Source organism: Ichthyophthirius multifiliis (genome assembly GCF_000220395.1).
Source record: "Ichthyophthirius multifiliis unplaced genomic scaffold scaff_1120509250977, whole genome shotgun sequence".
Lineage (NCBI taxonomy): Eukaryota > Ciliophora > Oligohymenophorea > Hymenostomatida > Ichthyophthirius > Ichthyophthirius multifiliis.
Window position 1 is genome coordinate 12818 of NW_004086320.1, and position 21691 is coordinate 34508.

Here is a 21691-nt window from a genome sequence, read left to right on the forward strand (position 1 = left end):
AGATTGATTTCATATTAAAAAATTAAATATAATTTTTAATTATATAATTTTTAAAAACAAATTATTTATTATAAAGTAGATTCATTAATTTATAAGTTATTATTAATTAAATTATAAAATAATAAATACAAACTAATACATAAATAATATAAATAAAGTATAGTTTAATTATATTACTTTTTAAAAAATATAATTATTAATTAAAAAAACATTTGATATATAAGAAATATAAATAAAATTTAAAAAAAAATAAAAATTTTGATTAAAAATATATATAATATATAAGTTTTAATACTAATTTAGTATATTATACTAAAATATTAATTAATATTAAATAAAAAAACATTAAAATATCAAACAAAAATAATAAAATTATAAAATAGTTTAATAAATCAATCATAAAAAAATATATTAAACTTATATTAATTAATTCTAATAAATAAAAGATTTAAAAATTAAAAAAAAAAAAATAAAGAATATTATGTAATATATTTAATTTTTAAATTAAAAAAAAAATAAAAATTATTATTTAAATTAAAATATAACTTTTAATTAATATAAAATATATATATAAATATATATATATATATATATATATATATATATATATATATATATTATTATTATTTTTTAATTTAAAATTAATACTATTAATAAGAAACAAATAATTTAAAATGTAAAATTAAGATTAATTAATAGGTATTGAAAACTAAGCGTTTGAAGTATTAGAACGTGAATTTTAAGAAGTACTTAATGATTTAGCTGCTGATTAAAGTTTGGATCGTTTTCGTCAAGAATTCGAAAAATTTCATCGTGCTTTAAAAGTTTCTTAAGAAAATGAAAAGCGTTTACTTGCTAAATGTCGTGAATATACATAAGATATAGGTAATCATACATCTAATTTGTAAGGTGCTTTAAAAATGACATAGGAAGATAATACTACAATAACTCATTTAAAACAAGAATTAGAAAAAACATACAAAATTCTAGAATTATCTAAAGATAGGGAAGAAAAAAGCAAATAAAAAGTTGAAAATTTATATTCAGAAATTTAGCATTTAAATCAATTAATTGAGAAGGGATCTGCAAATGCAACTGGATAAACTGCAAACGTTCATGATATGTTAATTGCTTAAGAAGAATTATTAAAGGAATGCACTTAATTGAAAAATACTATTACAGATGTAGCAGAAGATATAAATTCATTGAATGATAAAATTAGAATGGCTGAAAATGAAAAAGGATAAATATAGAATGAATATAATAATATATAATAATAAAAATAAGAACTTGAATTATTAATAAGTAAAGACGATCAGTAGAAAAAACAAATTTAGTAAGATTTAGAAAATATTAAGAAGGAATATGAAAGTTAAAAGAAAAAATAAAACGATTATATATCTTAAAAAGGGATTAAAGAGAAAACTTAAATTGATAATAAGATTAGTATAAAGAAATAATAAATATAAAATAATGATTTGGTCAATAAAAAATTAAAAGCTGCAAGAAAATCAAAAGAAGAACTTATTGAAAGATTAGATAAAGTAACAAATGATATTTTAGAATATAATTCTAAAATTTAAGAATTATTGGTATTTTATTATTATTATTTTTTTAAAGTTATATATATCATTTAAATATTTTTATTTTTATTTTTTTTATTAAAGGAAAACGAAAGATTAAAAGATTAATAATTAGAATATGAAAATAATCGATATGAATAATTATCAAATTAGAAATATAAAATTTTAAGCTAAATAAAAGAATCTTAAGATCTTAAAGAAATTTCTGAAAGAACAAAAGAAGCTTTTTTATAAGGAATTAATATGTTAGAAAGTGATATATAGGATTAGAAAAAAAGAGCTTTTGAAGATCGCAGTTTATTAGAAGAATTGAGAAGAAATAGGGATATTTTATAAAAAGAAATCGATAGAGCCGACACTAATAATAAGAAATAGGAAGAAGAGGTTATTTAATTAACTAAAACTATGAAAGAGAAAATAAATGAATTTTCAGGAATGAATAAATAAATGGATAAGTTAAACTATTAAATAGGATAGTTAAAAAAAGAGAAAGAAAAATATGGGATATAAGCGTCTTCAGCTAATGCAAAATATTTTCATGCTTTGGAAGAAATAAAACTAAAGGATAATTTAATATCAGAATTTTAGAAAAAAAATATAGAAACTTAGGCTAAGTTAAAATAATAATAAAACTTATATGAAACAGTTAGATAAGAAAGTAATTTATATTCAAAAAACCTAACAGAAACATAGGAGGATTTGGAAGAAATTAAAAGGAAATAAAAAACAGTTAATTAATAAATTTCCTAATTAAAAGAAGAAATTGACTCCAAATAAAAAAATTATTATAAGAACATATTAATCATAAAAAAAAAGATGAAATTAGTAAAGATCATACTGCTTAAAGTTAAAAATATAAAAAAGAAATCTACGAAAAAGAATAGAAAATAAAAGCTTTTTAATAAGATATAGCTAAATTAAGGTATATGATATAAGAAAGTGAGTAATAAAGATAAAAATTACATGAAGAATATGAACTTGTAGTTGCAGAAAGAGATATTTTAGGTATTTTTATTTTAATCTATATATATATATATATATTTAACAATTAGGTACTTAGTTAATAAGAAGAAATACAGAAGCAGCTTTATTATATGAAAAAATAAAAATAAATCAATCAACTTTAAAAAAAGGAGAAGTTTAATATTCAGAAAGGTTAGGTGATATTATTGTTTGGAAGAGTAAAATTGCTGATTTGATTAATTAAATAAAAGAATTTAAAGCTTAGGCGAATTTAATATAAGATATGCAGAAGGAAATACATAATCTTTCGAAAGAACTTATAGAGGAAAAATTAAAAGTAAAGGCACTTTCTGAAGAAATTTAAAATCCTATGAATGTGCATAGATGGAGAAAACTTGAAGCAACAGATTCTGAAACATATGAATTAATGACAAAATATAGTCTTTGCAAAAAAGACTTATATAAAAAACAGAAGAGGTTAATAAAAATTATTTATATATATATAAATATTTAAATATATAATTATATAAATATTTAAATTTATAAATTATTAAATCTATAAATACTTTAAATTAATTATTTTTTAAAATATTTCTAAAGGTTATTTAAAAAGAAGATGTAGTAAAAAACAAAGAAGGCGAATTAAAAAAACTAAAGTAAGAAATGAAAAGATAACCTGGTGTTGAAGAAGAATAAATGATTCCTGTATATTAGGATTCTTTGAAATCAAAAACTAAATAAATGAGGGCTATGAATGGTGAGTTAACTATGTATTAGGCTCATCTGAATGAATATAAATTAGAAATTGATAGATTAACTAAGGATTTGTAAGATACAAAAAAGAAGTTTTATGAATAAAAAAAAAGAGAAATGTAAAAAGTAGATATGTTATAAACATAGTAAAAAACAATGGCCATTAAAATTAATTTACCAGACAAAAGATTTACAGGAGGAGGTTTTAATTTGGCAATTTATAATTGATTTTATATAATATAATATATATTAAAAATATATTTTATTTTTAGAAAATAAAATATTAATTTTTATTATTTAATTAAAATTATTATATATATAATAGTTATTATTAATTATTAAAATATATTTATAATTATATAATTTATTATATTTTAATATTTGTAATTTGTATAGAGTATCTATAAAAAATAATTATATATATATAAATATATATATATATATATAAATATATATAATTTATTTATATTATTATTTATTATTTATTTTTTATATTTATAAATATTAATATTAATATAATTATTTATATCAATTTTTTTTTTAATTAGCCTAACGTAATATAAATATTAATATAAAATTATTCAGATTATTCTGATTAATTTTTTTTACTTTAATATTTATTTAATTATTATTATCAATGTAAATCACAATTTTAATTTAACGTTATCATTTTATAACAAACTGAGCAATATTTATAAGATTAACTATTCTAAAATTTTTAATTAATTATTTTAGATAAACCTTATTTCTTACCTTGTATTATAGCTATATTACCTATATCTATAAAATTTTCTTTTGATTATTATTTTGGACAAATTTATGGATTTTAGTGTTATTTTATACAATAATTCATGCAAAATTAATATTTACATTTTTTACAATATATCATATTATGTATATTTTAACTTAATTTGACTATATTATTTAAATACATTTAATAAATATAATTAAATTCATTTTTTTAATCAATTTTATTTTAAAAAAATAAATCAACTTATTAATCTAAATTATATTAATAAACTCTTATACATTTAATAATTTATTAACCGCTTTTTAAATTTATGATTTAATTATTTTTAGGAAGAGGAAAATTATAATTATTTTACAAATATTCCCTATATTAATTAATTTATTAAGTTTCCATACAAATTTTATTACATTCTTATTTTTATTTAATATAAAAACCCGGACATTAAAAAAATACTACTTTTTAAAGAAAGTTTTCCTTTATTTATTAAATAATTAAATTTTTCAAACTTAATTTTAATCGTAAAATAAAATCTAGAGTCGAATATTTTCAACATCTAATTAAATTATATAACTTTTTAGCAATCAGGACATTCATATGTCGTTTTTCCATTATTAAAATAATTATTTTTATAAACAATTATTACAATATACATGTTGGCAATCCAAAAAAGTAATTTATATGTTTTATTTGTAAGACTATTCTTTATTATTAAGATCTACTTCGATTATATCTAATTACTAAAGTTCTTCTTTAAGTAAATTTTTATTACATATTTTACAAAAAATTAATTTATTTTTCTGTTTTCTTTTTTCTTACAAAGCATATTCAAGTTATTAATTTTTATTATTTTAAATTTCTTGTTTTAATTTTTAGTATATTTATTTTAATTGACTGTCAAACTCTATTTTTTTGCAACCTTATGAACATTTTATCGATATTTTATATTTAAAATCAATTATTTATTGAAGTTCTTTTATTTTTTTTAATTCAAAAATTATTGATGTTTTTTATTATATTAAATTTTAATTAATGCATTTTTTATGGTAGTATTATTTGTGATTATTTGGACATTTGGTTAATGTTAGTAATTATTATTAAGACATATTTTTTTATGATAATTACATATCTTAATTTAAACATAATTAACATTATATATTTGAACTTCTTTCTATATTTATTTTTTATTTTAATTTGCAAATATAATGTATACTGTTAAACGCTTTTTCGAAATTGTTTAAATCTATTCAACTTTAAAAATCTTATAGTATGTTATTTATTTAATCCAAAAAATTGTTAACAATATTAATTTATTACATTTTAATCTAATATTAAACTAATGTTTTTATTATTTTTTTTTAAACTCAAAATAAGATAAAAATATTTTTTAATTTCTTTTAAAATTAAATATTGTTTAATATTCTTAATTTTAATTTATTTTAATGATTAAGCATAATTGAAAAAAAAAAAAAAAAATATTATATATAAATATAAAAATTAAATTATATTAACTAAAAAGATAAAAAAAATATTCATTATTAAATCTTAACATGTTTTAAATCAGTTGCTTATTCGACACTTTTAATTGCAGCGGAAAGTTTATGTACAATTTCAGTTAATTATTCAATTGAGCATTTAAAATTGATTGGACTAATTTTATTATTTTAATTTAAAGTTGACAATTCAATATGATATTCATATTTATTTAAATGTTTTATATGTTTAGTTTACAATACATATTCTTATTTCCATTCCACGTCAATTAATTTATTAAAGTTTATACTAGAATCAAATAAATTATAATCTTTTTCTTAAATATATTCAATAAATTAAGAATATTTAGAACAAAAATTAGATATCATATCTTCTGAAAAACCCAATTCTTTTAATACAATTTCTATTTCTAATTCAATAAAATTTTTACGGTTAAATTCTGTTATTAAAAGTAATAATACATTAAATGATTCTATTATAAGTTAATTTTCTTCATCTGTTAAAGCTGTATTAAAAATCTAATTTAATGCTTTTAAATTTACTTTTTCATCTAGTAAATTAAGGAAACATGATTTAAGTATTTTATCAAAGTTTTATACAAATATATTTTATGAAGATAAATTCTTTAATATAGAAGCAAGTTATTCAGATATTTGATTCATAAAAAATAAAATAAAATTAATTATATTTTAATTTATATATTATTTATTTATAAAAATAAACTATATTTTTTAAAAATAAATTTATATGATAATATATTTTTAAATAAATGATATATAAATAAAATTATATAAATATATATATATATTTATAAATTATTATTTATATATTTATTTAATATTTATATTTATAAATACTTTTTTTTAAAATTTATATTTATAAATACTTTTTTTTTTTATATTTTTAAATTTTCATTGTCTTTTTTTTTAGCATCTTTGTTTATTTTATTTCTCTTATTTCAGTCATTATATTATTAATAATTTTTTAATATTTAATATATATATATATTTTTTATATTTTATTAGATTTTCTCTTGCTTACCATTTTTAACTAATAATAGTTTTTTTATTTATAATTTATTTATATTTACTTTTAAATTTAAATCATTTAGTTTAATAATTTTATAATTAAAAGTTTATTTTATTTAAGAAGCTTTATTCATTATATTTTTATAATTACGAGTTTTTAAATAATTTAATATAAAATGAAGACTCCTGATTTCTAGATTCTTTTAAATTATTATTTATAATAACTTTGCGTATTTAATTTAAAGGTTAAAAATATTTTCATTTAACTTTCTAAAACAATACTTTTCAAAATATAAATATCAAAATTAAAAAATATTTTATTATATTCTGAAAATTTCGTTATTAATTAAACATAATTAGTCAAAGCCTATTACTTGAAAATTACCTTCATATATAGGATTCATATTTTAAATTATAATTAACTCAATTAACTACTGGTATGTTTTTAGACCAATTAATTTTAATATTCTGAGTGTATTTTTTTTACTTGTTTCACAATCTTTTAATCAGAATACAGTGGAAACATTCTATTAATTTTGAACTAGGGTGATATGCTAATATGTATGGCTGAGATATTCTCTAAACCTGGATCACAATTAAACTAATCAAATTTTCTTTACAAGTTTTTTTTATTTTCTTATTTCTCTTTAAATTACAATTTTAAGTATAAGTTTTCTTTATAAATAAATTAATTATTTATATATGTTTTCTATTGACTTATATAAGATATTGTATATAAATTAATATTTAATTTAAAACCTAATTATTTCATTTTTTCAATTTTCAATAAGTCTTTTTTAAATTAATGTAAATATCACAAACCATATTTTATTTTATATTTTCGATAATTGGTCTTTTTATTATCCGTATGGAATATTAAATTACACATTTAATATTTAAGAAAAAGTATATTTTTTTATTAATAAGGAATAATATAAAAATATTTAAAAATAAAATAAAAAAGAGTCCTTAAGAAAATCCATTCGTAAATGTAAACTAAGATACTAAAAACGAAGGTTTATGGAATTCTAGTTTATACAAAAAACTTGTTTTCTTAATTTTAGAAGATTAAGAATAACAATAATAATATTAATATAAAAATCATGAAAACATTTAATGGGATATATTTAATTAATTTTTATAAAATTAACATGAGAACACATATTTAAATGAAATAAAATTAACAGATCCCGCATTTGGAATGCCTAAAATAAGTACTTTTATGTTAGGAATAAACAGCATTTTTTTCGAAAGAGCTTTTAAAAAAAAAGTAGTGGGAAAATGGAAATTTTAGAAGACAATTTTTTACATTAAATGAACCATTCAAAATATAAATCTGTAGGATTTATAAATTAAACATAATGGGAAAAATATTTTCCAAATAAATTTACACATACGATTAATATATAATAATTTTAAAATTAAGAAAAAAATTTATTTGATAAAGTAATTTAATAAATAAAAAAAAAAGATTATGACTTTATTTTTAGATAATAAATATTAATATATATATATATATATATATATATATATATTATATATATATATTTTTTTTTTTATACTATAAAAAATACAAAAAGTATAAACATCATTAAATAATATATAAGAAAGTAATATAAATGAAATAATTAATTCTTTAGATGAAAATTCATTGTTTTTAACAATAAGTATAAGCTCTTAATAATTAATTTTTTAAAAAAACCTTTTTTATTTGCTTATACAAAGTTAGGATTTTAGTAAAATAAAGAATTATTAGATGAAATAGTCCCTTATTAATAAAATAAATACATACACGAAAGTTAGATCTCAAGTACTCTAAGTAATATATTCGGTTTACCTGTTCCTTTTGTGAATTCTGGGATGTAGATTTTTGATTTATATCCTAAGAATATGGGAAAATAGCATTTTTTTTAAAGGATTTATTAAGATAGTTATTAGACATTAAATTAATAATATTAGTTATTAAGATTTCTTTAAAAAAATTATAATTTATGTTAATAGAATGAGTTTTAGGGAATAACTTATGAAATAACCAAACATATATATATTTAATAAAACTAAAACGAAGAATAAAAAACTGAAAAAATATAAAATATTTAGAATATCTAAAACGAAATTTAATTTTTAATTTATAATTTAATGATTCCTTATAATTTCAACTAAATAAAATGCGGATTTATATTAATATTTTTAGTTTTTATTATTGGATTTTATTCTTTTTTATAAAAAAATTAAAGCTTTTTTATATTTTGGAATGCGCTTTTTCTAATTTCTGCTATTGCGAAAAAATGGGATTTTACTAATAATATTAATTAATTTTATTTTTATTTTTTAGTAAGTTTTTCTATTTAGCTTATATTTTAAGGTTTTAAATATTTTCAAAAATAATAAATAAAAAGATAAAAAGTAATCTAGATATTTATTTTGGTGATTATTTTAGTTATTAAATGCTTATTTATTAATATATTGTATAAGGAAAGAGTAGATTTTTAATATTTTTAATCTTTTATTTTCATTTCTTATTAGTTTTTATGTATTTAAGTATATATTTGGGTTAATAAAATTGAAAAAATCGGATTTTTAGCTTTTATTATTTATGTTTTTTCTTAAATTTATTTTTTGGTTTTTGACGAACAATTATAAGGGAAATCTTTTTAGTTTTTTTGTGCTATTTTTTTAGTTTTAAACACTTTTTTTTTCTTTTAAAAAATCAAAAATTTAAACTTAATTTAATGTATGTTTATTATTTAAAATAGTTTGGTAATCTCGTATTTTATATTTTTCTAAAACTTACAAGAAACTTAAATTTTAATTGATTTAATTACTACTTTAATAATTATTTTATTTTTACTTAAGCTTTTTTAAATAAATTCTAAAGTAAATTATGCGATTATTGTATATTTTATTTGTCTAAATCATTTAGATTATTCTAAATTAGAATAAAATTATATTTATAATGAGAATTAGATTTTAAAAATAATTTATTTTAACACTTTTGCTATAATATTTATTAATATTGGGTAATTATATTTAGAAAATGATAATTTTTTATAGAATTTTCAAATAAATAAATAAAAAGATTAATTAAATTAAAATCATATAACAGAATGTTTAAAAATATTTAGTGTTTTGTAATTACTTGAAATTAATGTTTTTATTTTTTTATTTATTAAAGATATTTATATGAATGTTTTTAGAGAAGATAATTATTCTATATATTTAAATAAGTTTCTATATGAATTTTTTTATATTTTTAGTCTAGTTCTATTATTTGGAATATTTTAAAAACTTTTTAAGATAATAGGTCAATTTTAAGTTATAGAACTTTTAAATAAAAAAAAATAGTTTATAAAATTTAAAAATTTAGAAAAATAAAATATTACATAAGATAATATATGAATTTTATATATAAAAAGTGTAATTTGTATTTTTTAATTTAAAATTTTAGTTTAATTTTTATTAATATAAAATAAAATAATCATTAATACATTTTTATTAATATAAAATAATTTTTAATTTAACAAAAAATAAATTTAATTTAAATATTATTTTAATAAACTAGTTCTAATTCTTTATATATTTTGATAAATTTATACAGAGAAAAAATAATTTATTTAAATTTTATATTAAGATATTTTAAAATATGTTTTTTTTTTTTTATTTATTTATTTATATAAATTAATTAAAAACTTATTTATTCTATTTTTATATTATAAATTACATTAAAAGATTTTGCAATATAAAAATAAAATAAATTACTATTTTAAAGTTAGTATTATTTATAAAAAATGGAAGATCTTTACAAGTAATTAGTACTAAATTAAAATCAAGAAAATGAAAAAATATATAACTAAAGTTTATTTAAAGAGCATTTAAGATTAAAATTAATTTCTTTAATTTGATTCAGTAATTAAAAAAATATTATAATAATATTATTATTATATTTAATAAAAATAGATAAAAGAAAAAAAGCATTTAATATTTGACTTAGACGTAAAAAATGTTCTTAGTTTAACATTTGATTAAGCAACAATGAAAGAATATTAAGTAGAAGGATTTAGTACTATATAAAATACACAAGTAAAATTTAAATTTATAAAAAAATAAAAATAAAAATATAGTTTAAAGATTTAATATGTAAATAAGTTATGATATTCATATAGCCAATAATAAAATACATGGAAATAATAAAGACTTTCATTGATGCAAATAATAAAAAAAATTAATAAGAAAAGAAAAACTTTACATTAGTTTTTTGGCCAAAATAAAATGCTTTATGTAAATAAGTTTTATAATAATATGGAATTACAGAGAATTAAGTAGAAGTTATAGATTTTAGTTTCGATTTAATTCCTTTAGATTAAGATGTATTATCCTTAGAATTATAAAATAGTTTTAATAATATTTATTTAGATAATGATTTTTCAACTTTTTAATTCGTGGCAGAATCTATTCAAAGAATATAAGTTGTTTACGGGAAAATTCCAAATATTTTTGCTAAAGGAGATGGAGCTAAAGTATATTTATATATATATATATATATATATATATATATATATATATATATTTATGAAAATTAAATTTAAATAGATAGTACTTGATATTTTAAATTAAGAATAAAATATTTAAAATGATGAATAATAATAAATAGATATAGAGACTTTGATTTTGTTAGATAGAAATATTGATTTAGTAACTCCTTTATGTTCTTAATTAATTTATGAAGGTTTACTAGATGATTTTTATGAAGTTTAAGGGAATATTCTTAAGGTAGATTCTAAAATATTAACAGGATAAAGTGGTAAACCTTAATTAATAAGAATATCAAGTGAAAACAATTAAATATATGAGAACATAAGAAGTAAATAAATAACTTAGGCACGATAATATTTAAGTAGTTAAGCATAGGAAATTCAAAGAATGAAATAAATAATTTCTGACAAAAAAAAAAATGCTTCAGCAGAAGAACTTTAAAAATGCCTAAAAATTGTAGACAAAATTTCTTAATAATAAAAGAAAATTGAAGATCGTAAATATTTTAAATTTCATTTTTTTATATTTTTTTAAAATTTCATTTTTTTATATTTTTTTACAGATGTTAATATATCTTTGAATATTGTTGAAAGAATGAAAACAATAGAATTTTATAAAGATCTTCAAATTGAATAAGGTATAGTTATAGGAGTAAATTCTAACTAATCTTTTGAATATTTAGAAGTTCTTATTGGTTTAGGAGCTCCTATTTAAAAAGTTTTGAAACTTTTTTGTTTATAATCGTTAGTTGATAAAGGTATAAAAGCTAAAGAATTAGATTTTTTAAGAAAAGAAATTTTACATGTTTATTTTTTATTTTTTTATAATATTTTTTGTTTTATTAGGAATACGGATTTAAACATATTTTAACTCTATATAGACTTTCTTAAGCTGGATTATTAAGAAAATAAGATAGTTAAAAAAATTCTTGGCCAAAATTAAGAGAATAGTTAAAATTAATTAACGATGAAGTTGAACCTGAAAATCCAAATGATCCAGCGTATACTTATTCTGGATATTGTCCATTAACGTATTATTTTTTTATTTTATTTTTTATTTTTGTTTTGATTTTAATTTTCTAGAGTAAGATTAATTGAATAATGTTTAAATAAATAAAGCTGGAAGCAAATTTAAGAATAATTAAAATCTATTAATGGATATTAATAATATCCTGAACCTTAATAATATGTAAAATTGTAAAATAAATCAGCTATTCTTGTTTATATTGTCGGAGGTGTTACTTTTGGAGAAATCAACGCTATTAGATTTTTAGCTAAATAAATAGGTTTTTATTTATTTTTACGTTTTATTTTATATTTTCATTATTTATATATATACAGATAGAGAAATTATTATTGCTTCAACTCATATTATTAATAGCAAAAATATAATTTAAAATATAATTAATTATAGTAATTGAATTTTTATGTATTTTCTTTTTATATATTTTTTATATTTTAATATTTTTTTTTTATAAATAATTTTAATTTAAAATAAACTTTATTAAAGTTAAAATAATTTTATGTGTTTTAATTTTCATTTTTTAATTATAATTTTAGTTTTATTATTTTAATTCTTATGTAATTTAGTTTGAACAGTTTTATATTCATTAACAATTTTAGAATATTTTTATTTTATCTATTTAAAATATTATTCGAAAAGCCTTCTAAACTACTCATTTGTTAATTTTATTATTATTTATGGTTTTTAAGGTGCATCTTCCATCAAGGTTGCTATTTATGATATAATAGTCCTAAAAGGCAAATGGTCTTTTGCAAATAAAGTTTCGTTTTTAAAATTTTTTCTATTTTTAAAATCAAAATCTTCCTTTTTTTCTATTTTCATTAAACTTTTTGGACTTGTCCTTAACATTAGTCTTAATTTGATTTTTTAAAAAATAAAGATATAGCATTTTAATTAATAAATAATTACTATGTCCTTTCTAAATTTAGTTAATATTTGTTTTTAAAGCAATAATTTTATAATTTTTTTTAATAATCCTTTAAATTTATTAAGTATTTTTTTTTAAGTGAAGTTAAAAAATTCTCTTTATATTCAAAATAGAAAAAAATTAATTTATTAAGAAAAGTTTATAAATATATAATTTTTACTTAAGATACTATATTTTATCTAAAGTTCAGCTTATTCAAATTTGCTTTAAATTTATTCGTCTATAATTTTACATTCATATTTTATTTCGTGAATAGATTCAAACTTTATTAAATTTCCTAAATATTTAATTAATAAATATATATATATATATATATAAATATATATATATATATATATATATATATATATATATATAATCATTTATAGACTATGTTAAGAGTATGGTAATAATGTTCCAATTGCTTAAGGTTAATATTCTATTTAAAAGTTTTTTTTAGATGAAATATTTTAAGTTTTATTATCTTCATTTTAATTTTTATAATAGATATTTTACTTTAAATTAGTTTTTTTATAAATATATATAAAATATATTAATACTTGAAAGTCTGTTTTATATTTAATTTTAATTAAAGAAGGTATTAGATTTATATTTTAAACAATTTAAGTTTTATTCTTTATATAACTAAAGCAATCAATAATTTATTTTTTATTTTTTAAATTAAATTCATTTAAAATATCTTAATAATTCTTTTTTATTTATAAAAAAATTTAAGTATATTAAATAAATTTACAATATTATTTTCTATATTTTTATCTATAAATTCATTTTATTTAAGAAATTTAAACAAATTTTAATCAAAATATTTGGCATTATTAATTAAACTTTAATCCCACTAAACTGCTAATTAAGTTAACTAAACAATCTTTAAATTAACATAATATAAATAGAACTTTTAAAGGCTTAATAAAATAATAAATAAAAATATAAATATTTTATATATTTTAATTACTTTATAACTATTAATCTTATTCTCAATAAATTAGAACTTATTTTTTAATAAAGTTTTTATTTATAAAAATATAACATAATTCTTCTTACGGATTTTTTTTTTTAAAAATCTTAGACATATTTTCTTAATATATAGAATTAAATAGGGTTAAATTGTTTTATTTATTATTTGATTTTGAATATTTTATATTATTTTTAAATATATCTTGCTTTAATATTAAAAATAAAATTATATTTAGCTTAGCTTTTAAATTAATATGCAATTTTTTAATAAATCATAAAAATTTAATCCAGGAAAAGTGTTTTAATTAATTTTTTCTTTATTTCGATTTCTTTGAATTCTTTAAATTTATTTTCTTTTATTTAAATTTAAAGCTTTAAAAATTCAGGAGATTTTTCGATTTATTTCTATAATATTAGATTTCTCCTATTTGTTATATATAAAATTTAAAATAAAAAAATTAAATAAATTACTTCTCTAAAAAAATATTATGTTTCTTTTCTTTAGCATTCTTTATTCTTTCAGTTAAATTTTTTGTTTATTCATTTAATTTTTAACTTATAAATTGATTATATTATAATGGAGAACTCATGAAATTTAATAATGGTTTATATCGTTTACTTGGCTTTAAACTTTTAGTATCTAAAGTACAATTAATTTTATTTTTTATAACTCCAACAAATTAAGTGACTCTTTTTTATGTATTCTTGCATTCTTTTACTATTTATTTTGTATTTTATGTATAATCGTTTATACTTTTTAATAATTATTCATATTATATTTTTGTTTCTTAATTATTTTAATCTAATTAACATACAGTACTTTTACTTTTTTATTTAACCGATATTATTTTATCTGTATTGTTTTCATTAGGATTTGTTAGTAAATATAACAAATGAGCATCTTCCATACCTTTTTAGATCATATCAATATATTCATATTTCATAACATCGATTTATTAATTAATAGTAATTTTATTACCTATATTATTTTCTAAGTATAAAAATTTATATTATTTAATATTTTTCTTATACATAAAAACTTACATGTATTATATTATATTTAATTTCTTGGTGTGTTTTCTTTTTTTTGGATTATTCTAAAATTTAAAATTATTGTTTAATTTTTGTTAATAATTATAATTTTTATTTACATTTAAATGTGTCTTATTATTCAAATAATGGCATATATAAGGGTTCATTTTATTCCTTATTTATAATTTATTAAGAACATTAATCAAAAACAAACTCAAATTATTCGGAATTGCCATTAAAAACAGAATTAATTTAATTTTCTTTAATATTTAAATTTAATTTTTGAATGGTTTCTTTAAAACTAAAATCTCCTTTACTTGATCTTTTTATTTTATAATTTTAATAATTTGTTTGTTTGTTTATAATTATAAAAAAACCTCGAAGATAGAAGCAATTTTTTATTTTTTTAATTTATTATAAATTATCTTTATTTATTATATTTGTTGTATTATTTTCAATATTTAATTATTAGAAAGAAATATTTCTTTTTTATTTTATTTGATAATTTTCTATATTAATTTCATTATTTTTTTCTACTTTCTAATCGATTTCTTAATTAATTGAATAACAAGAATTTCTCTTTAAAATAAAATATTTTTAATAAAATAAAAAATTATACATCATTAATCATTTAAACTCCTAAGTTTTTAATTTTAGATTTAATATTTGATAAATGAAGATTTTTAAATTATTAAACAACATTATTTAACTGTCCTCCAGGATTATTATTTTCCTAAATAACAACAGTAAATCTATCTCCACAAGCAACATCTAGAGTAAATTTTCTCTTTAAACGATCTACCAATTTAGGTTGAAATTAATCTTTCTAATCTTCATGTCCTAAACACATTTCTGAATAATCTCCCCATGTATAAAGTTTCCCAAATTAATCTATAGCAGCATTGTGTGTAGGTCCACATTAAACCTATTTTATTTGAAATAATTTTCATTTATTATTTTATAAGAAAGCTTTTTACTTTTACGAATTTTACATGAGAATTTGTATTTCCTACAGGCATCAATTATTTAGGTTCAATTACTTTTTTTTTATTAAAAAAAATAATATTTTTTTTCTTATAAAAAAAATACCATTAATTAATGAAATTTCTTAACTTTTTGAATATTCTCCTTTACCCCATGCATATAATAAACCCTAAAATTCGAAATTAAATACTATATTTGATTTTTTTTATTTTTTTTATTTTTTTAAATTTTTTATATTAAATTACTTCGTTTGTTATTGCACACGAATAATATTTACCACAACTAGCTTAAATAACTTTCTTATCATTAAAAAAGGAAATCTACTTAGGATAATATTCTATTTAATTAAAATTATAATAACAATCATCAATTTAATGACCTAACTAACCATAAATTCCATTTCCCCAAGAATATAAGTTTCCTTAAATATCCCAAATTAAGCAATGATAAATACTACAAGCTATTCCTTTAATAATTATACCCTTTTTAATTTATGTATTAAAATATATATAATTATGTATTTACATTTAGTTTTTAAACAGGTAAAGGGACATTTACATATTCTTATCTAATTTCTAAACCTTAACCTAATAGTCCATTTTCATTTTTTCCACAAGAATATAAAATATCATTAACATAAAAGTAAGATTAATTATATCCAGCACATATTTATATTTGGTTAAATTTAGTAATGCTTTTTTCATGTTTATTTACATAAGGGAAATAATTTTTTTTTTATGTAATATTATTTGGAGATTATATAGACTTTTCTGAATGTTTGGTTTTATTTTAAGAATTAATACTATTTAATTGAAAATTTAAATTGTTTTATTAAAAATTTAAATTGTTTTATTGAAAATTTAAATTGTTTTTGACAGATTTAGATTTTCGGATGCTTTTATATGAATTTTGTCTTTAAGAAAAATTATTATGTATAGTTGAGTTGAAATTTTTTAGTTTTTTTTAGAAAGTTTATCTGTAAAATTAACTTTATTTAGAAATATAATTCTAGAAACATGCTTAGTTTAGATATTTTGGAACTTCTATTATATCAGAACCTTTTTATAAAAGTTTTCCTTATGTATTGTCACCCCATACAAAAATTTTATTTGTTTCTTTTTTTTATTTTTAATATAAAAAATAAATATGTTAAATGGTTTATTATTAATACCAGTTAAAGATATTACATGTTCATTATTAATAGATATCTATTTTATTTAATCTTCTATAACATTATTTAATTATGTTATATTAACTGGAGTTTTTACATTAAATAGTTATTAATCTAATAAATACTTATATGGAAAATTTTATTTTTTAAAATTTACTTATTCCTAATTAACCTTTATTTCCAGATCCAAATGACCATAAATTATTTTATTCTATAAAAATATATATTTATTTATATATATACATATATAAATAGTTTTATATAAATTATATAAATATAAATATAAATATATATATATATATATATATATATATTTATATATTTAGATATATTGTTTTTAATTATTACGATCTAATGCAAATATTGTATTTTGTCCTGAGTATATTTTAGTGAATTTAAATTTATATTTTTTAATTTTATTTTATGAAATTTTATTATCATTTACAGATTGTATAAAGTTTTAAAATTATTCGTCTTAGAATAGAATTCTTGTAATTCTATTAATTATAAAAAATTCAAAATATTTTTTTTTTTTTTATTTTACATTAAATCATTTTTTTAATAATAAATAGTACCATCTGGTTAATATTGCTTGCTTCCGAAATAAAAAACTTGTTATTTTTTATTATTATTTAAATTATGAAAATGAAAAAATTGTTATTTATACCATGACTCATTTATAATTATAAAAAATATTACCAAATATTTATTATAAAACAATAAAATTAATATTATTTTTATATGTATATAAATATTAATTTGAAATTATTTAATAAAAAAATAAAAGAAAAACAATAAAATATCCAAAAATAAATAAACTTATTTTAATAATATAAATAGTTTAAATATAATTTATATATCAAAAAATGTCAAATTATTTGATATAATAAACTTTTATAAATAATTTATAATTTTAATTTCGTATAAATCAATTATTTTTAAATGAGAAATAAAATTTGATTTCATTAATTTTTTAAATTTTATAACTTAAAAATATTTAAAATAAACAATTATTTTATTTTAAAATATAATAAAATATATTTACAAAATATAAATTTAAAATTTTAATATATTTCTTCAATCCTTGAATTCGAAAAAAAAATATTTTAAAATTCTTAATGTCTTTTATTATATTAAAGAATAATTATTGTTTTTTATTCTCTATAATATTTAAACATAATAAATAATTTTTAATTAAATATTTTACTCATTTAATTAGTGTTTTTTATTCACAATAATCTTAAAATATAATATTTTAATTTATTCGATATATAATACTAATTTTATTATTAGAATTTTTTTTTTTTTTCTTATTTATATACATATTAAATATTAATAACTTTAAAAACTTTTTTTATAAAAATTAGTACTTCTTAATCTATTTTTTATATTTTAACTTTTTTATATTATTTTTTATGATAAAATATTTTTATTTATTTAATTTTAGGCTTTTTTTTTATTATTTTATTTTATAAACTTAAGTTATGTATTTAAAAATTTTTATTATTTTTTAGGCTTTAAAAATTTATTTCTTTAATTTGTAATCAATATTTACGAAATCATTAGTTTAAATATTTATTAATTATAAATTATTAAATATTTATGATAGTTAAGTTTCGTATTTATAAACGATTTATTATTTTTTAAATATAGAATATATATATTTTTTATATACATACATTTATCATTATTTATATTTATTTATTATTTAGTTTATTTATTATATTTAAAATACTAAGTAAATAAGTTTAATTTTAAATTATAAAAACTCCTAAAATATTTATTATTTTAAATCTATGAATAATTTTTTTATCGTAAAATATATAATTTTTTTAAAAAAATTGGCTCTAAAATCTTTTACTTGTTTAAAAAAATATAATCTAATTATTATTAAATATATTTAATAATATATTTGAAAAAAAAATATTTTTTAATTTATTTAAATTTTATTATTATTAAATAATTTTCATAAATGTTGAAAATAATAATTATAAATGTATTTATTATACATTATTAAAATATGTATTTATATATTTTTAAATAAAATTTAAATATTAATGAACATATATATGTTATTTAAGTGTATTTATATGGACTTAACTTTTTTAAATATATAGATTAATTTAATTAGCTTGTTCTAAATACTAGTATTTTTATTTTTTTTTTATATATTATTACATTATCAATACAGCATTTTCGATTCAAGTATTACACTAAATATTGCTTAAGTATGTTTAGTAACCAAAAACTCTATATATATGTTTATCACATTTGAAAACACCCATTTTTATTTGTTATATTTATAAAGTTTTTTCTCTATGCATTCCATTAATATATTTAAGTATTGGTAATAAAATATTATGAAAATTAAAAAAAATAATTAATTAATTTATTAAAGAATTTTAGTGAGTTTATTAATATACATGAATTTTCGGTGATTTATAGCTCTTATAGTTAATTTGTAGATATATAATTTTATTTTTTAAATATTTTTTACGAATAATTTTTCTTAAAACAATATTAATGAACCTTTTATTTATAGATATTTATGTTATTTTTTATCATTTAATCTTTTTATTTATTTTATATATAATATTTTGGAATTGTTGGAAAAAATAAAATAATAACTAACCCCTTCCTCCATGCCCCCTAAATTAATAAATAATTAAATTTAGGAAGATGTATAATTATATGAGTAAATTCCCCATAAATTTAATTAATAATTATAGTGTGATTACCGTTTTTTTTGTAAATGAAGAACTTTGAGCTCTTTTTGTTATGCTTTATTGTTGGAATTAATTTATAAAATAGAAGTTATTTTATGGAAGAAAAAAAAGATTTATAATAATAGTATTCTTAAAATTGATATTATTATAATAAAAATGAGAAAATTTCACGGAAAATAAAGTTAGAGGGGCAAATTAACTTATATTTATCTATAAATTATTTTTTGAATAATTAGTTTTTTAATTAAGTGATATTTTTATAAAAACATATATTTTCAAAATTTTACTAAAAATTTTGCTGAAAAAAGTAAAAATTGTATAATAGAAAAGAGAATATTTTTAATGCAAAATAAAGAATTAAATAATTTTCTTTTTGATTGAACTTTTTTTCTTGATTATGATTGTTAATTTTTATTCTTATTAAGATTTAAAAATTCTATTGAGATTTTAGTTTAAAAAGTTAACTTTTTAATGATTATTAATAATAAGAAATTGTTAATGATTATACATAATAGACTAATTTACTTTTATTATATAGTTAATATTATGATTATCTATATAAATTTATATAATCAAAAACATATATATTTATATTATATTTATTTTTTAAAAAAATCATACTTTAGTTTTATTATAATAAAGATTATGAAAAGTATTTTCTTTTTTTTATATATATGTATATAAATAATAAATTAAATATAAACTATTATTGTATAAAATAAAACGTTTAGAATAATAATAATTAAATTATATTTTATAAATATAAAAATGTAAACAAAGGCACTAAAATAGCCTGTAAATTTATAAGATCAAATATAAAAAAATGAATTGATAAAAACTTTAGTAAAAGAGCAAGTAGATAATTTAACTCCAGCCCCAATACCAGAATCTTTAGAAGAATTACTTTAGAAATTTATGTGTTTAAAATGTCCATAGCATAAAATCAGAAACTTTGATCATATATGTACAAATAAAACTTGCAAATATCCAGAAGTTATTTTATGTTCAAAATGTATTTTATAACATGAATTACATTCAAAAGATTGTAAAAATGGCATAAGTGCAATTGAGATTTATTTACCTTAAAAAATTAAAGAGTTAACAGGAAAAGATAAGAAAATAATGATAGAAAAAATAAAGGAAAAAATAAATTCGAGTGAGAAATTTATAAAGGAAAAAGTTAAAATTTAAGAGAAAAAGTGGAAAATGACATGAAAGAAATTGAAGGAAATGTAAAGACATTTTGTGAAATAATATAGATTGATTTATTTAAAAAAATAAATTTTTTTGAGAAATAAAAACTTTAGGAAATAAAAGAATTCCGTTAAAATACAGAATTAAATTATAAATTATTAGAAAAAGAAAATAAAAATATCGAAGAGCATTTTAAATAAATTCTTTCAAATAATTTCCATTATGAAAATTAATTCCAAGTAAATAATTTCATTAAATAAATTCGAGAAAAAACTCACGAATTCTCCATTGATCTTTTTCTTAAATAAATCGAAGACAATCTTTAAGCTTTAAATTTTGATTTGGAAAAAAATTAATACTATAAAAATTAATTAATTCAAGATATAAAATCTAGTATTGAAAAAATTCTTTAAGAACCTTTAAAAAATAACTCTTTTTTAGATTTTACCTCCTTGAAAATTATAAAGCCTGTATTTTTAGAACTTTTAGAAAAACAAAAGGTTTAAAATGATAAAAAATCAATATATAATATAAATAATGAATAAGAAATTTAATCCTCTTTGTAAAAAGCAAGTAT

General features: G+C 15.6%; 2 protein-coding genes across 2 annotated transcripts, besides 29 other annotated features; both read left to right on the forward strand. All coding sequences in view use genetic code 6, as the record gives it.

Annotated features, from left to right (window-relative positions):
• The first annotated feature begins 562 nt into the window (after positions 1-562).
• Positions 563-618: a microsatellite.
• Positions 619-674: 56 nt separating this feature from the next.
• On the forward strand, positions 675-3399 carry IMG5_123170 (hypothetical protein; the record flags this gene model as incomplete). Its single annotated transcript, XM_004032342.1, has 4 exons — positions 675-1592; positions 1668-2588; positions 2636-3023; positions 3147-3399. 2 exons carry the CDS (start codon positions 675-677, stop codon positions 2511-2513), a joined length of 1764 nt encoding a protein of 587 aa, XP_004032390.1. The 3' UTR covers positions 2514-2588; positions 2636-3023; positions 3147-3399.
• Positions 3037-3120: a microsatellite.
• Positions 3040-3111: a microsatellite.
• Positions 3046-3121: a microsatellite.
• A 180-nt stretch (positions 3400-3579) lies between the features above and the next one.
• Positions 3580-3670: a microsatellite.
• Positions 3671-3714: 44 nt separating this feature from the next.
• Positions 3715-3756: a microsatellite.
• Positions 3757-3798: a microsatellite.
• Positions 3759-3828: a microsatellite.
• Positions 3829-6303: 2475 nt separating this feature from the next.
• Positions 6304-6348: a microsatellite.
• Positions 6336-6393: a microsatellite.
• Positions 6375-6435: a microsatellite.
• Positions 6380-6450: a microsatellite.
• Positions 6451-8072: 1622 nt separating this feature from the next.
• Positions 8073-8117: a microsatellite.
• A 2240-nt stretch (positions 8118-10357) lies between these two features.
• Positions 10358-12522, forward strand: IMG5_123180 (vacuolar sorting protein, putative; the record flags this gene model as incomplete). The annotated part of the gene is made up of 8 exons (XM_004032343.1): positions 10358-10381; positions 10527-10649; positions 10691-11086; positions 11160-11598; positions 11665-11906; positions 11948-12132; positions 12185-12387; positions 12443-12522. 8 exons carry the CDS (start codon positions 10358-10360, stop codon positions 12520-12522), a joined length of 1692 nt encoding a protein of 563 aa, XP_004032391.1.
• Positions 11088-11136: a microsatellite.
• Positions 11170-11215: a microsatellite.
• Positions 11606-11661: a microsatellite.
• Positions 11910-11952: a microsatellite.
• A 9-nt stretch (positions 12523-12531) lies between the features above and the next one.
• Positions 12532-12579: a microsatellite.
• A 50-nt stretch (positions 12580-12629) lies between these two features.
• Positions 12630-12677: a microsatellite.
• Positions 12678-13349: 672 nt separating this feature from the next.
• Positions 13350-13410: a microsatellite.
• A 2811-nt stretch (positions 13411-16221) lies between these two features.
• Positions 16222-16261: a microsatellite.
• Positions 16224-16258: a microsatellite.
• Positions 16262-16832: 571 nt separating the features above from the next.
• Positions 16833-16895: a microsatellite.
• A 517-nt stretch (positions 16896-17412) lies between these two features.
• Positions 17413-17526: a microsatellite.
• Positions 17414-17526: a microsatellite.
• Positions 17453-17526: a microsatellite.
• Positions 17527-17588: 62 nt separating this feature from the next.
• Positions 17589-17630: a microsatellite.
• Positions 17631-18880: 1250 nt separating this feature from the next.
• Positions 18881-18918: a microsatellite.
• Positions 18882-18923: a microsatellite.
• The last annotated feature ends 2768 nt before the right edge of the window (positions 18924-21691 follow it).